The sequence below is a fragment of the Solenopsis invicta genome, chromosome 10, assembly GCF_016802725.1.
Source record: "Solenopsis invicta isolate M01_SB chromosome 10, UNIL_Sinv_3.0, whole genome shotgun sequence".
NCBI classification, from domain to species: Eukaryota; Metazoa; Arthropoda; class Insecta; order Hymenoptera; family Formicidae; genus Solenopsis; species Solenopsis invicta.
The window spans coordinates 14,530,350-14,547,798 of NC_052673.1; the positions used below are offsets into that span (position 1 = coordinate 14,530,350).

The 17,449-nt window shown below is 43.8% G+C and overlaps 1 protein-coding gene across 1 annotated transcript; it reads right to left on the minus strand.

Annotated features, from left to right (window-relative positions):
- Positions 1 to 2,301: 2,301 nt before the first annotated feature.
- LOC105197051 lies at positions 2,302 to 16,849 on the minus strand. The gene is made up of 3 exons (XM_011163252.3): positions 14,487 to 16,849; positions 6,787 to 6,983; positions 2,302 to 4,016 (listed from the first exon to the last, which is right to left on the minus strand). Exons 1-3 carry the CDS (start codon positions 15,499 to 15,501, stop codon positions 3,771 to 3,773), a joined length of 1,458 nt encoding a protein of 485 aa, XP_011161554.1. The 5' UTR covers positions 15,502 to 16,849; the 3' UTR covers positions 2,302 to 3,770.
- Between the last annotated feature and the right edge of the window lie 600 nt (positions 16,850 to 17,449).

The window sequence follows — 17,449 nt, forward strand, 5'->3', positions numbered from 1 at the left end:
GAGACCTGCTTTCGATGCACGCGTTAACCGTGAATATTTCTCCCCCCTCCGCTCCTATCTCCCTTTAGGTCCAGCTCATTCAACACGTACATTCTCGTTTTGTACATTCTCGTTTTGTTTCTTGTATCTCTCTGATGGGCGCGTTTGACTTCGTGTACGTTATAACGCTGGCAAAGTTAAAAAAAAAAAATACATCGAGGACATTGGCCTTTAAGTAGAAATAGGGACCGATTGAGTTTCATCAATTAATCAGAAGGTAAATATTGAAAATGAAAAGATTTCCCAATGACTTCGATCTTTTGACTTATTTTGCTTCCAATACGTGCCCGTATAATTCTCGTACGATGACTATGGTTTTCGAGACACGCGGCAAAAAATAAAATAGAGAATTCAATAAAACTGCAACTCGCGATATAAATGAAACAATCATCCGTCTCTCCGTAATGGATTAAAAGTTCAGAAAATCCCGGAGGCATAAAAAGTCAAACGGTGTTTCACGCTGAAGACTCCCCAACGTTTGACTCGAAGCTACGAGATGCTCCGGGATCGAAAAAGAGAGGAGAAGAAGTTGAAATCCGTTGTTCCGCGTAATGAAGACGCAGACGTTATTCCACTCTTGCGCGACTTACGTTTTATGAATCACATTGTTAGCGGCGCGGCTGCTCGCGACGACGAGCCTTACGAGCGAACTGACCGGCGGCGAAGTGCGTGGTGTCCGGTGTCGTCGATGGCGGACCTGCTTGGTATTCCGCTGCGGTCCGTGAGCATAATTGGACGCCAACTGGCGACGCTCCTCCGCGTATCGCGAAGACAAGAAATTATTCTTTAATTAATTGTCAGCGCTCAATGTGGCCGTATGCGTAGAATCGGTCGGCTTCGGTACATAAATTTTATCTATATGGGAGCGCCGACTCTGAGGCTGTGTGCCGAGAAGCGGAGGCGGCTGGCGGGGCTTTGGAGAACGCAAGCAGGGAGAAGGAGAGAACGGAGGGATCCTCTGAACAGCTTCCGATCTACACGGGTGGCGAATATCTGGCGCCTGTTTGTAAAGCCTTTAACGGCGAGGCGAGTCGTCGCTCTTAAAGGATCTCTTTGCGCTTTGCCACCTGTCCCATGACGATTGGTTCCTGAGACGTTGCTCGTTTGCGTGTTCTATTCTTGATTTGACGGAAGAATTCGCTCGTTGTCATCAACCAAACGATAATTTTATGTGCGACACGAGAACGATTATTGAGAAGCAGATTGAAGGATTTGAAAGTCTACAAATCTCTAAATGTTATTTTTCAAATCTAATCAGAATCCATCTTTCTATAATAATTTTCTTCAATTTACCTTGTTAAAGAATCACTATTGCCGCCGTAGAGGCTATCGCGATTATATCGTTCGTATTCTCATGAACGTTATCGTTTTCAGTACTATGTAACATTACCAGTCGGTCTTCACAGGCTAAACTTATATAAGGGGAAATCGTGCGAGTTGCAAATCGGTTATCCCGGAATATTGGTAAATCTTGCATCGCGAGCCATTGACGCCCCCGAACGTTGCGCGATTGCATAAAATGTGGAGATGACATGGCAATTATCGGGGACGGGTATATGGCGTCGTCTCTCTCTCTTGGAAAGTTGCGCGTCGCCGAAAAAAGAGCGCCGGAGGCGCGCCGCAGGCGCCTATGGCCACACACCGTAAAGCGAGACAGGTGCACACGGCGAAGACCACAACGCACAAATATGATAACGGCAAACGAGCTGCCGCGCCGCAGGTATGTGTGTGTTAGTGCCGTGTCCTCTATATATATTTTATAATTAGCCGCGGGCCCTCTCCTCGATAAATCAGCGCGCCGCCCAGGCTTAAGACTTAATTAAAAATTTAGTCAAAAACCAATTAGCAGCGACGGCGGATTAACATATTTCTAATTATCTGGCGGACACTTTCGGCCGCCTTATCGACTACTTGCCATATACGACGCCGACCTGTCGATGACTGTGCGATACATGCGATCGCGCCGGAGCAAATCCCCCGCGCGCACTTTTTTTTCCTCTATTTATCTTGCCTTAATATGATGCCTTATTTGAGACGTTACGCTCGATCAATTGCGTCACTGTATTATTTGCAAATTAGTTAATCGCGAAAAGCTGTTTGGCAACGTCGAACCTTTTGATTCGCTATGGAAATTGTTTTTATGCATTATTTGATTAACTTTAAAAACTTGAAAAAAATAAAGCAAATTTTTGTTCTTCCGTCCATGTCTGTAGAGTTCGTGAATGTTTCACCGAAAGGGTTGAAAGACCGATGGGAAGAACGTAAATACTGAAATCTTTTATTTCGCTATATATAATGTACTTCCATGGATAAATTATCATCTTACATTTATACAAGGCGCATAGGTACGTCTAGAACCATGTCACATTCGTAACATTAGCTTTTTACTGTCTATGAGCGATTCCGCCTCCCTCTTCTCACAATCGACACAAGCTGATACATAATTTACACACACTTTCTTGTATAGAAAAAAAGTCAGTATAAGTCTGAAAGATATTGAGATTAGGTGAACTACAAACTGTGCGTACTTGCCGAAGAAGAATCAATGATTTGCAGCAGCTGTCGGAAACGTCATCGATATCTTTGACACAACTTTTGAAAATGTAGCTAAAAATTTCGCGACTGAGGTTAAAAAGAATAAATTTCTGATGCAAACGAACAGATTCATTTTCTTCTAAATATGAAGAATTACTTCAGGGAAACGACTACTACATTTGGCTTCAACGTTGACCCTTTCTCACTTAATGCTCTCAGACTCGGAATTGTTTAAACGTACCTTGCACATTTCACGTCGCTGCACACACACACTCTCTCTCTCTCTCTCTTTCTCTCGAACGGTCCTCATTAAAAACACACCCGTGAACGAACGTTTGCTAGGTCCAGCGCAGTCCAAATCGTTAAAACTAACTCTCGAACGCCCGTTCCTCGCGATTCCTCTTCTTAAGGGTAATCGAAGCGTCCTGTACACGTGTGTATATACATACGTACACCCATAGTTGTCGTACGAACGCGTATCTATTTACACTATGTACACTCGTGCTTTCTCTTGAGATCAAAGCTTCGCACGCCCCTGGAGGCGCCGATGTATACGTATTCCATCGTCCCGAGAAAATTACGCAACGATGCTTCTTCGAGCTACAGGTTTCCCAAACTTATAGCTTCGGATTTCACGTGTTGAAATTCAGATTATCCATATCCTCCTGGAGACAAGTCCGGATTACGAGCGAATGTCGCCACTACGTAGCCACTCCTAGCCAATTTCGACTTCCAACGCTAAGTGGTGGATCCCAATATCCTCGGTACTGGTAGAAGATTGGATAATTAAACCCGAGCGGAAGGTGGACATTAATAAGTAACAGCAGTTTAGAACTTTCGAGACAATTTCACCTCTCTTGAACTTCCAATTTAAAAACGTTTGACCTCTTTAGCTGTTAGATCTTCGAGTTCTTAGGCTTTTCAATCACTAACTACATAAATGCTCATTTTCTTCAGTTTCTAATTTTCAGATAGTTTTCCACAATACTTCTTCAGTTTGTTAAGTTTCTTGCTCGAGTTTGGATTCTCTCTCGGATTCTGGGATAAATATGCAGGTTTTCGTATCAACGAATCCTTGCCAATTTATAGATCCTGTGTCATCAGATTCCTAGTTCGCGAGGAGGCTGAGTCTTCGGACGATGACATCAAGAATGACTTCGAATTACACGCATATTATATCTTGGCATATATCATTATTAAGGTCGGTGCCCAGGCGGCCCCATGAACATGGCCGCCGCCGCCGCAGCATGGGAGTGCCTAGCCATGGCAGCTGCAATGAAGGGAGGCACTCCCGGGGTACCAGGCGGGCCTACCCCAGAGAACATTAGCCCCGATCCGAAACTGGGGTGCAACAAGGGCCTCGCGGATAGTCTTAGTTTCTCTATTTCCGCCTCCTGAAGCCGCTTCGCCTTGGCTCTTCGATTTTGAAACCAGATCTTCACCTGGAACATTACAATGTTCTCGATTAAAGCGATAATGAACGAATTCATTATCACCACGCAAAACTCGTCCGTATATCACTTCTCGATTAATTCCTCAATGTCTCTCGGGTGATGATGTTTAGCTTGAGATGTAATAATACAGGTTTTTAATATTTTTATAACATCAGCGATAATATTAAATTTCTTTAAAAAGATATTTTAAAGAAATAAAAGTATAAAATATTTTACAAAAACCAAACAAGTGCATTATCAAAATTGTTTGCAACACAGACTGAAATATCTGAAAATTTAGTTTGATACAAATCTGGAGATAATTTTGTCAAACCATCAACATAATTACAAAGAGTGCTTAAACCAATTGTTAAAATGCTAAAACTTTATAGCATTGCTTACTATACTACTATATAATAAATAATTTAAAGATGAAAAGGTGCATTATTTCCTGAAAATTCAACTTTTTCGATTTATTTGATTTTTGTGAAAATAGAAAACACCCTTCAAATATAAATGAAATCGAGGTAAAGAGTTATGTATTACTTTGGATTATATTAGATAATTATTGCAATTATTATTTGACAAATTGCCACAATGAGAGCCGCGGGTAGGTCCTAAACAGCCGCATGTAAATTAGTCGGCAATTTGAGAATGAATTTTTTTCCTACGTTATTCAAGTCTTTAAAGAAGACTGACTCGTAAGGCACCGAACAACGTGAGAAATCATAGATTGTACTGTCGCGTTGCATTATACTGTACGACACGCCCGCAAACATTACATAAGTGCCATTATTGGTCGACGTAGCGTTTTAACACCAGCTGCTGGAGATTTACAATTGGCAAATAGCACATTCAAACCCCACGACGTACGGCGAGCGCTTAAGAATATGCGATTAATAAAATTACACAACAATCTATTAATTAACGCGTCGCGCGGGCCGATTGAGAATACGATTGGAACAGATAAAGATTATTTATGCGTAAAATATACACGAGTCATTTAGCGCGTTGTTAAACCAAAAAAAAACATAAAAAAATGGTCGTCGGCAGAACATCAGCTTTCAGCAGGAAATTATCGACGTATCGAGAAATCCTCGACGTCATAAGACAGCGACATGCCTAAACGCTCGAGTTTACGCGCAGATGTGTCGGGTCAACACTAAATCGCGTTTAATTGTTATTTGCACAGTCGTTGACGAATCGCGACGTTTGCGCAGCTGTCGCTTTGAATCGACGGCTAATTTGAGGTAATTTTCGGTACGAGGACGAGAGTATAGAGATTCCAAAATTGTTCTGCATCAATAGAACTTTTAACAAACGCTCATTTTTGGCGATATGCATGAATAGGATAATTACGGTGCACTCAGACGTTTTCTAAACGACGATTAAAAGATATCGCTCTATGTTCTAAAAAATATACGATTTAACAGACGCTTTCAAATTACTCGCGACAACTCGTGAATCCGGCTAAAAACCTACGTAACCAAGCTTTTCTTGGTATAAACCGTCTTAAGCTAAAGTTCGGTGTAATTAAGCCTGAAGATGAAAACAATAAGATTAAAATTATTATTGATATATTCATGCATAATATACAAATTAAAATTAATTCCAGGAGTAAGCGTTCAATAAATACAAAAAAAAACCAACCGTGTCTGTACAACAAGAATTTTCTCTTAAATTTTACAAAATCATAGTAGTCGTAAGACTTTGAAAATTTTACTCTAATTTTAGTAGAAATTGGCAAAATTTTAGTAAAATTATTATAATAAAAGTTTTCGAGGTCCATCTTATTCCACGACTACTATAATTTTGAGGGTAAATTCTAAAAGAAAATTTTCTCCGTTATACGCTTCCTTTACGCCTTCGTAAAAGAATCAAGTGATAAGTTACTTCGTGTGATCACGGGGATGGATATCGCCACGGCGCGGCGAGTGTCACGATTTGAATTGTAGACATACCTCTTAGTCCGAAGTGAATAATCAGAGAGAACATAGCGCGATCGAAGGAACGGTTTGGCGAGTTAAACGACACGGAGGAGATGGCAGGGTAATCGTAGCTTATCTAAGCAAATGAATGCGGTCGTAGCTTCATTTCGACTGATGTATTGTAACGAATGCGCAAAGTGTATCTTAGCACGCTAACCGGCGCGATAATGGCCCACTCTGTTACATAGTGGCAAAGAATCGCGACAGTCCAAGTAGAGAGAGGAAGAGCATAGATGATATAGTAATAATATTCGCGAAAGATAATTTTGCAATTTACCGTTAACTCCAGCGTAAAGACGTATAAATGTTAATTTGCGGCACGAAAATAGCGCCTTCCGCTTTAAAAGCACGCTAATATCATTATCGTTCAATAAAATGATATAAGTAGACGATTCTAATGATTTTTATTAACGTGCTCGTTAATCGAGGAATGCTCTACGTTTGATTCAACATTGAGAGTCAATGTGTGTGTGTGTGTGTGCGTGCGCGTGCGTGCGTGCGCGTGCGTGTGTGTGTGTGTGTGTATATATATATTTCTTTTCACTCGATTTATAGATATTATTTATCAGATAATAAGTAAAAACATATTTTTCCCCAATGCGTTTCACGTTAAATATGATCGAGCTATAATTTCCCAAGCAGCATTCTTACAATTAGCATTAAGTAAAATTCACGATTATTTATCTATTTCTTAGTGTACACTCCGAACAGGTTCCGCTCGTTACATAAAACGAGACTTTTTCAATTCTACGAGAGAGCTAATTGCTCGCATGTCGATCGGCGTCTCTCACCTGCGTTTCCGTAAGATGAAGAGACGACGAGAATTCTGCCCTTTCGGCTATCGTTAGGTACTGCTTTTCGCGAAACTTTTTCTCGAGCGACAACAGCTGCTGCGTCGTGAACGGCGTTCTCGGCTTCCGGTTCGGCTTGTGCTTCCTGAGGGTGCATCTAACTGGGCCCGGTCCGGGTCCCGGCAATCTTAAGTCCCCTGAAACCAAAAAGAAAACGCGCGTTCCAATCAGATTACGCTTTCTGCGCTTTGTCGCGAATAATTTTAATATAAATAAATCGCTGTGTAAAATGAGTTCTAATTTACTTAAAAAAAATAAAAAAATAAATAAATATTAAATAGAACGTTACAAATAAGCACGAGCTTTTAAATATAAATTAGAGAGCAGCCAATTAGAGAGCAGCCGGTTTTCAAACGAAAAACGCAAGGTTTCCATTAGAAAATTATTTAGCATCGCGATTCGATCTCGCCCGTTCTCGTTTCGAATTGATCCGAGCCGCTATTCCTCTTTTAAAAAGAGAAGAGATGGGGGGATTAGAACAGCATTACTCTGCCGCGCCACTCTGCTATCTGCATCATTACAGAGAGAGATACGTTAATAATGACACTCGCGGACATTTGTATTCGTACTATTAAAACGCCAGTCCAGCATCCTCGTGCACTCATCGAATGATAATTAACCTCAGATGTGAAGCGTTAGTCGTTAATTTACGAGTGCGCGGCGACGTCTCGGCGAAGACGCGTTTTCATAGGTTTCGCATGATGAAGCGATTGCGGTATGGGAGAAAGGAGAAGGGAGGGGGGGGAGGAGACGCAAATTAAATCATAAAAAATAAATCGCGCTCGAACGCCCAGCGAACGGCGCCTAATTATCGACCCATCATCCCAGTCTCAGTGTATCCGGTGCGCATGATTATCATCGACCGTCGTTGTTTACGATCGACTCATGTGCACGCAATTAGTTGGTACTGCGTAAAGTTTCGCCACCTCTCCTCCACGGTAGCGCGATTACGTCGACGGCATTCGCGCGCCTTGTCATTCGTTCGCAAATCCATTTTAAGCTGACCACTTCGTTAAAATTCACTTAAAAATAAAGGCTGAAGAATATAACGTATCCTGTGTACCGAAGTAAAAATATGTGTAGCGAGCGCTTACGATAACGCGCTACGTACTTTTCCTCTTTCTTTTTTTTAACGTTAGACCGCGATAATTAATATCCGACGCGAGAGACGCCGCGTATTTTTAAAAGCGACGCACAAGAGACTAAATGAAGTATTGACATCTCTTAAAAATCTCAGTGGCCGGGCTTGCCAATAACTCTTCTCGGTGCCCGCGCGCATTCTACAATTAGACATATTATTTCCCTATAACACACGCCGCACTATCTCGAGCCGCATTCAAGATAAGCGACTCGTATAAGAGGAAGAGTAATTGATACCTCGTGGAAGCGGCCCTATAGCGTCGGAGCCAGATGCGAAGTTAACATCGATCGCGACTTTGTACGGCTGCGCCGTGAAAAAGTGTTTTCGACATTCAGCACGAGACGAAACGATGACGATTTCGCGAGACGCGGCGAGGAGGGCACGCGTGGATTCCGAGCGCTAATTAACGTTCGATCGGGTACAAAAAAGGCACGGACCGCCGACATTGTCGACCGGATCAGTCGAGACACCGGTATCACGTCTTCCATTCTCGTTACATCGCCGGTTCCCCCGTTTCGCGTGTTGTCGCCCGGCGGGTTCACGCACGTAACCGATCAATATGTTCTCCCAGGAGGCTAATTAATTTCTGCTAATTAAATACATATCCGGACGAATCAAAAGTCGCGAATCAGGCCCACCACCACCACTTTCTTTCGCGTTTAAGGACATCGTATGTGGGTCGTGACAGTGCACGGCGCGATCTTTTTCCACGAATTATACACATTATTGCCTTTCGATAGCATTTTATTTTGGTGTAATTAATATGACGCTGCTAGGAATTTGCTGTCTTAATTGCGTCACCGAGCTAATGGATTATTAATGCAATTAACACTCGAGGTGCAACGTCATTTGCTCGTCTTATAGGGGAGACGTCGCCTAGGGTAATCTTAACGTAAGTGACCGCGATACGCGCATTCGCGATATCAAGCAAAAGGAAACGGCGCAGGAAAGATGCCGGCGAATCCGCCGCGTAGCCAGACTGCCAGACAATCTGTCATTACGTGTCGATGTCGCATCCATTCATGCGGTAATATAGCGATTTCATGTCGCTCGTCGAAGTTAGCCATGCCGCGCACGTAACCGATCGATATGTTCTTCTTGACTGCTAATTAATTTCTGTTAATTACCCGATCGCTGAAACACGCACGCAAACGGCTACATCGCCGTAACGGCCGCTGTCGCTCTGATAGGTACACAATCCGTTCGCCCGCCACGCTGTAAACTTTTCGGATATAGCCAAACGCGCGACGATAAAAGATTGGTCCGGGATCGTCATTCGACGTTAAATCAGCTTAATTAAAGATATAAAGACTTCGTGTGTGGCTGGACCGATGCCGCTTTAAAATTACGAGTTTTCAATTAAGATATTATTTAAATATATTCACAACACAGCCTCGGCCAAAAGTATTAACCCTGTTTTTTGTTTGTTTTTGTTTATTTGAAGTCCTTCTACTTCCATTATTTCCTATTGGATTTTCCTTCGTTTCGAAAACCCTTTAAACTTATGTACGATGCTGAAAATCAATAATACCAGTAAAAGAATTCCAGAAAGAGATTAAAAAAAATATATAATAAGTACTTAATACTTTTGGTCAAGGCTGTATAATATTAATTATATTGGATATCTAATATGCCGTGTAAATATATTAAATTATAATGACGCACAACACGTCAGACTATAACGCAAGTTTTGAAATTTCTACAATAGGATTACAGCAGAATGAAATCAGACCCTTGTTGTTGCAGGCGCAGGCGTGTTTGGGCGCACAATTCGCGCGAATATTTTTACAAGATGCAAAAGCTCAGAAGGCAATTGCGATAGTTACGTAAGCGTTGCATTGCTTTCACCAACGGATACTAAATTTTCGGGGATGCTGAAGAGAGAGAGAGAGAGAGAGAGAGAGAGAGACACGTTAACCGCGGCAGACGGGCGTCGCGTCGGACCGCTGGAACGACCGAGGCGGGTAATTACGTCCATGGAATGATGAATCGTCCGAAATATTTTGTAGAACATCATTGGACGCGGGGCGGGCGTCGTTAATTCATTCCTGCGCGCGCAATCCAGATAAATGCGTGCGGGTAGCAGCGTTCGAGCGTTATAAATGACGTCCGTATTCATAATTTTCGTAAGCCGCCGCCCAGCGACGGACCCCGGGATTATCGGCTGTATATACGAGCCGCATATCGCATCCCCCCCGCTCCCCCCATTTAACTGTCAGCGGTGAACGGTTAATCGAAATGAGCTAATAAGCTTTCCACTGTCTAATTTTTCAGAAATAATTTTTGTACAAAAGATATCGCGTTTCGAAGAGATGCCGTTTCGGAAAACGACTATCTGTTTTTTTTACTGCAAAATAGAAAATGATTAAAAATCGTTTTAATAAAACGGTTTTAGTTTATTCAAAAATAAATAATTCTTTCTTATTAAGTGCGTAGCATCTTTTTTTCAGTAAACAAAAAAAAATAAATCGCGCTACGTTTATTTTAAATCAGAACAATATTTGCGCGGAATGCTTATCTGCGACAAAAATTCTTACAATTAAAATTTCTTCGCGAAATAAATACACAATTATGTCTTGATGCGATTAATTGTACAATGAATAAATGTTGATTCATGGCGGAGCTTTTTGTCGAAAATACCGTCTGAACGAAAGACGTAGTAATTAACCGAGTTCCCTGTAAGTGAACAATCATCTCGGGGCAAAAGCGACAATGTCGCGACTGCGATAATCGCGATCGCAATAGCGGCGCATACCGAGCTGCTCGGGCTTCCGTTTCAAGCGCTGGTATAATTGGTGTCGCGCACCAATAGCGGAAAGAAAACGAGGGAGACAAATCGTAAGAAGAACGAGAGGCGGGGGGCCGAGAGGGGCGAACGGTTTGTCGTTATCGTTCGCAAAAAGCGACGTCGCTTCGCCAAGCGACTTCGCACAGGAAGCTGAATGCGCTACACCAAACTTAACAGGCCACTTTAACGAGAGCGGTTTTTACCGGGCGCCTCTTGAATGCATTATGGATGCCGTGAGTTATATATGACTCTATCATGTCGAACTGCTTCGCGTTCCCTTTGGTTGGCGCGCGGGCCGATCATCGCGTCTTCGTCTTTCCCCACTTTTCGTTTTCTCTCGGCCGCGCAAACAATGTGGTAAACGAGATATGGAAAATAAGCGCGTAGTTGCTTCTACGCGTGCTCATCAATTTCACCATTGTATCCCCCTTGTTGTCCTCCTCGATTTGCCGTCAATACCGCTTTACCGCGAGCGTTACATTTTGAGCCGGATTTTATTACCGTTGACACAAATGAAGTAAATGCGTTTCATTCAGTTATGCCACTTTGAGAGATATAGGGGTCCATGTAGCACGCAGTCAGCTTTTATGCGTTCCCATTAGTTGCGGGATCGCGTGTCTTTCCAATATTCTCTCATTCTCCGGTTACCATTCATGCTGCTTTATATCGACTGTTATAAGCGTTACTTTCAATTACGCTACTTTAAATGATAAGGCATTACACGTAGCAGGTGACTTGCTCTTGTACGCTTATATTAGTTTTATGCCTGCGTGTTTTCCTAATATTACCACTCTTCCGATTTCGCTACAAGTGTATATTGCGTTAATTATTCAATCGCGTATTTAGAAAATAAGGAACATTGCTGTTTATTTGCGTAAATTTCACCAAGACTCTCTAGTAATTTTCTTTTGCTTCTCTCTCTCTCTCTCTCTCTCTCTCTCTCGCTTGATTTTATTGTTTACACAATTATGAAAAAATTATGCAAATATTAACCACAATTGTACTGCGGAAAATCATGTCGCAACAGAGCATTTCTCAAAGATAAAACAATCATGATTCATTCTTCGTCTTCGAAGAATGTATCGTTAAACGTTCGAGCGGTAAATAACGTCGCGAATCTCAAAGTTCCCGCGAGCAAAATTATATCCGCGCGTAAAGAACTCACGCCGTTTCCGAGAAAGAAATCTCTAAAACCATTACGGGACTCCCGGCGAGTATAAAAGTTGACGCGCGAATAGCGAGGCCAGGTACGAGAGGAGCACTCTCGTCCTTTTGCAGCCTCGCGAGTACTCGAGCACTCGAGGCGGAGAGTACCTCGAAGAGAGGCCAAGCCGTACGATTAGCCCATTGCGCGAGAGGTGTCGGTTACACCTTAATGAGGTATTACTTTAATTGTCCATTAGGAATGGACTCGATGTAGTAATGTTCACCAAGTTCTTTACTCACACCACAACACGGGTCTTGGCACTTCATCGTCTTTCTCCATTACAGGAATCTTCCACTCGCTTAGACAAATGATAATGACTATGTACCAACTGCGGAAGAATTAATAATGGGCCAACGTGCACCACTGTCATTGCAATCGATATCACATTACGTTCGCGAAAATCTCGATATTCCAGACTGACTCGAGCATTTGTCACGTTTCGCGTCAAATAAATGTAACATAGTCAAACAAAGTATTATATCTTTTCAATTCGTATCTTGTTTACAGCGAATTTTCCTCAAGCAATTGCTAATCGCGCGAGATAAGAGAGAGAGCGCGAGCGGGCTCGCGGTCGGTAATTAATAAATCGCAACTAATTCTCTCGTTTAAGTCATCGTAAATTATTTATCAGCCAAGTGTTCCCAAGCAGTAGCGACGTCTAATTATCGCGACTTGGAGCCGCCACGGCTTTCCTTCTCGATTTATTAGCCAATTACAATCCATATATCCACCGGTCATGAAACAAGATCTGTATCGCTATACGGCTGATCACTTTTGTACCTGTCCCGAGAATCGCGCTGCAGTTGCTCTCTCTTTCGTGGGTTTCTCCTTCCTCATTAGGCAATTACGTCGGAGCTCTATCTCCGCGCCCGATTTTTCGCTCGCGTCACATCCCACGATCACTCCTGCTTCCGTCACACCAGAGGCGATGGAAAACATCACCCGTCGTCGCTTTTGTAAGCGCCAATCGTGCGTCCTAATAGCCTAGATACACGACGATCGAGCCCGACGCGCCGATCGTACGCGTTGCAGAGAACCGATCGCGAACCGTAACACGGACTAGAGTTCCGCATTCACGTATGTGGAATAGACTCGGGAAAAATCTGCGAACAGTCGAGTTACAACCCTGTCCGGAAGTCAATGCCGAGTAGAAGGGAAATTGCAGCTTTACACGTGTAAGTAAAGTACACTCGATAAATGAATGAATACAAACAGTTCTTGGAACTAACGGCTAATGTACAGCCAAAATAATTTTACGTCCACCGATACTAAATTGTATTAAAAAGCCTCCGAGAGTATCTCTACACGATAAAAGAGCCAACAAAGATGTAAAATGATATAAATTTTGTATGAAAAATAAAGTAATGCAAGAATTTCTTAATTAATAAATCAATAATTAGAAAAGCGTTCTATTAATTGCAAAAGCTATTAATTAATTTAATTTAAATAAATTAACCATAATAAATTTGCATTTCCCATATTTCCGTTGAAAAAATGTATTCTATTATTTATTGATTCGTCAAAGGGTAATAAGGAAACGTAATAATTGTATAATTATAAGTATCACGTATTCGATCATTCATTCAAATTAAATTAATAGCTCAAAATCCATGGTATAAATCCTATCCCGAAGTCACGCATGATTAAGAAACGCGAAGATTATGAAATATGGAATTATATTGCGAAGAATGCAACAAATCATTTTGATCAATGATTTAAATCAAGAACTGAATTGATATTGGCACCGAATATCCATGTTTACAGTTAATGGTCGTGATAAATTTAAACATGATATGTGTTCGACGAAATATAAATATTTATCTCTTAAATTTGCATCACATTTAAGGTATATCATTAGTCTCGTTATGCCCGTTAAATCTTTCCGCTCGAGAAGAAATCGTCAAGCGAAAGATATCGTGTCGATCGTGATGGTAGTTTTAAAGCCTTAACTTTAAGCTTCAATCACGATGAAGGTGAACCGGAGTACGAGCGAATTCTTAGGCACGTAAGTCCGATAATGCCCGCCTACTCGCGTGATCCACGGTACTAATGCAGAGTGTTATGAGTCTGCGTGTTGTGGATTAACGATTTCATTAAGCGTTTGCGTTTTCCATCTGATTGCCGACATTGTATCCGGCAAAATCGCAAGCCAAGAAGCAAATGCAGCGAAACTACTCTTGTCTGAATGTAAGAGGTCTTGTTAAAGTTGTCAGACGCGACTTGTTTTCGGGGGGGAGGGGGGAATTATTCTTCCGCGAACAAACGTATTATAATAAATTATTACGATACTAAATTTAAGTTGAGAAACGATAATTTTATCATCCATAACTTTTACGAAATTTTGATTTAACATGAAGTTTAGTGGCATAAATCATAAAATATTAATGCGCTGACGGAAAAATGTAAATTTTATATTTATTTTGTGTTTACTATGTAATACCTGGCGTGACATTTCACGCTTTCTAAAATATGATATGATGATGTTTTGCTCGTGTTTATCTTACCGTTCGGGCTGGTGGGTCCGCCGTGCGGCGTGTAAAGATGTCCATGAGGATTGTGTGGATGCGGGGGTGGGGGTAGCCACGCGAACCCCGCCAGAGAATGCGGAAATCCCGCGGGGTTCCAGCCGGGAGCGCCGGGTGCTCCGGCGAGATACGGCGGGCCCTGTGAGGGCCTTTGCACTCCGGGATGAATTGGCTGAGGCACTACCGGGCTGGACTTCTCCTCCTTCTCCTGGCTAGTCTCCAGGTCCCTCTCCAACTCGCAATCCGAATCCATTACGTTTAAATCCTCGGAGTGACCGACGCTTCTTATCTCATGGTCCTCGAGATCCAGATGATCCGTCGTACGGTCTCCCTCCAGCGAGCGATTCGCCTCGGAATCACTACGATCATCGAGGATCTCTCGTCTGCTTGCGGGCGACACGGATCTAGGATTGGTGATCCTGTCGATCCTTTCGTCCTCCTCCTGAATACGCTCCTGTTCTCGTTGGAGCATCGTCTCACCGATCCCGCTCGGCGAATTGGTCGTCAGTCGGTCCTTCGACATCTCTTGGTCTATCCTGATAGGCGAGGACGACTTATCGTGACTCGTCCTAGAGAAATCTTTCACCGTGAGCATCTCCTGCCGCGCAGGCGGATGATCTTGCTCGAGTCTGTTCGAGTGATGATGGTGGTGATGATTGCCGAAGCTAGTCAGACCGTGAGGACTCAATCTGGCGAGTAGTTCCCTGCTCTGAAGTCTCTGCTGCTCTATTAAAAGTTCTCGATACCTCGCCTCCATCTCAATATTCTTTTCGGCGTCCATCCTGTCGTCGTTGTCTCGCCTAGCCGCGAAGGTGCCGCCGCCGATGGCACTCTTCTTCGTGCCGCTCAGCAGGCTGTCGACGCTGAAGCTGATCTTGCCGCTTCGCGGCTTCAAGTTCGAAGACGCGGACGTCGGGGTAGCCATGTCGACGTCCTCGCACAAGCGATCGCTGCCGGAACCTGGGCCCGTCACCACGCCTTCGCCGTTGCTCATGCCGATTCCTAACGCGTCGTCGGTCTTTCTGATTCTTGTGCCTTACAAGTTTCGAAATATGATCGGCGATTCTTACCAATTTATCAAACCACACAAACAGTCATCCAAAGATGCGAATAAGAAGATCGTTCGATCGCTTTCTCAGTTCCATGCTGGATCGTGTGTCCAATGTCCATTACACTGTGAGTTTCCTAATAAAACTCCGAATGAGTAACGTCGCACCTTAAAGTGTCAGCTGATAGTCGTTGCATTAGCTTTTCACGGACGTCCGTTAAAGAACGATGGACGTGATATATTGACGCGATCGAGCCGGAGGGCACTTTCCAGTGACGATCAGTCACATTGCAATTCCTGGACGAAACCCGCTAACGTCGAAGAGACTCTTCAAGGCGCAGCCCACCGCCTTAATAAGTTTCGCGTTCCGTTATTCTTGGAATCCGCCGCATCGCCGCGGAATGACCCAGCCGACACGAGCGGATTCCCCCATTAGAGTCAGAAGAGTGTTCTTAAGGTATCAACATGATGACCCAACTCCTCTCACCTCTTAACTTTTATACTTTTTGCATTCTTGCCGATCCTCAGCTGATATTCTCATACGGCAATCCTCTTTTCGCGATACTTTATAGTCCTTTCTTTCAGACAGCGCTTAATGGATCCGTATAAAAACATTTGAACGAAGTGCGCAGAATGGAATCTACGCTGTAAAATACTCTCTTTGCGAGAGACGACGTAACGCGGGTGAACTTTACGTTGACAGCTTCCGCTGTCATGATACGATGATCACGTTTCGGATAATTGTAAACAATTATTATAATCTGAGTATCAGGTGTCTAATATTCTGAAATACTCTTCGGCATTGCGTTTCTCTCGTTTCTAACTGAAATCCTTCTTCATGACATGATACACACTTCGATGTTTCCTCTGTTCCACCGTTAGATTACAAACGTCGATGCTTGTGTACCGACGTGCGGGATCTTCCGGAGCATAGAGCTCGAAAAGGTCGAGCGTTGATTTCCAACGTTAACAAAGTCCGTTGCTGCCATCAACGCGTTCATTCACGCGTCTCATTGAACGTGGGGACGTCGATACGTGGTCTCCTCCAACGCTCCTGGGATTTCGGCCGAAGCACTCGGTTTCTTCGTGTACCGACAACGCGGCCTCTCGCGACCTAGACGGTTCACCAAGACGGTCGAGCGCGTACTCCAGCTCGGGTCGCGCGACGGTGAGGACACAAGGTGGGAGAGCGGTAGTCGTCTCAAGAAAAGAAACGACTGTCGGCGATGGAGTACAAATGTAATCGGTTGTAATCTGTGTAATCTGCCGCGTGGTGACCGCCTCTGCCGCGGAAACGGCACTGATTACCAGCTCGGCTGCACTCGCGACGGAGAGCCCTGCCGGGGGGCTCTCCATTCTCCCTCTTTCTCTCTCTCTCTCTTTTTCTCTCTCTCCTTTCTCTTTCTGTCTCTTTTCACGTTCTCAGCATCGCGGTGCCACCGCCGGGTGCGCACCGCCCCCGCAACGCTAGCAAAACCGGTACCGTAGCCTGGGCTCGACCAATACGCGCAAGCCGACGTACATCTCGGGCGTTTCGAGAATGGGCGTTCTTCGCGGTCGGACGTGGACCAATAGCGTACAACGAGGTGGATCGAAACCCGTAGGGGAAACCCCCTTCTTCCGGTTCTCCGAGACCGCCAGATGGAGCTGGCTGCATCGCCTGATGCTGGAGAGTACTCCGAGGTGGTGGAGAACGCGGATGGTCGATGGAACGTGGCGGTGGTGGTGAGGGTGGTGGTGGTGGTGGTGGTGGCGATAGTGGTGGTGGTGGTGCTGATGGTGGTAGTGGTGGTGGTGGTGGTGGGACGTGCTGGGACCGAGCGGAACGTGACGACTCCTAATTGTCTAATTCCCGGGCGCGCAATGCGCGAATTGATTGGCAATACGGGTGCAC

Excerpts from the sequence above, each read along its gene's own strand:
- LOC105197051 (XM_011163252.3), bottom strand. The coding sequence starts at position 15,501 with ATGAGCAACGGCGAAGGCGTGGTGACGGGCCCAGGTTCCGGCAGCGAT. Across the intron at positions 6,984-14,486 it reads CGGACCCACCAGCCCGAACG|GGGACTTAAGATTGCCGGGA; the intron begins GTAAGATAAACA and ends TTTTGGTTTCAG. Across the intron at positions 4,017-6,786 it reads TTCATCTTACGGAAACGCAG|GTGAAGATCTGGTTTCAAAA; the intron begins GTGAGAGACGCC and ends GTAATGTTCCAG.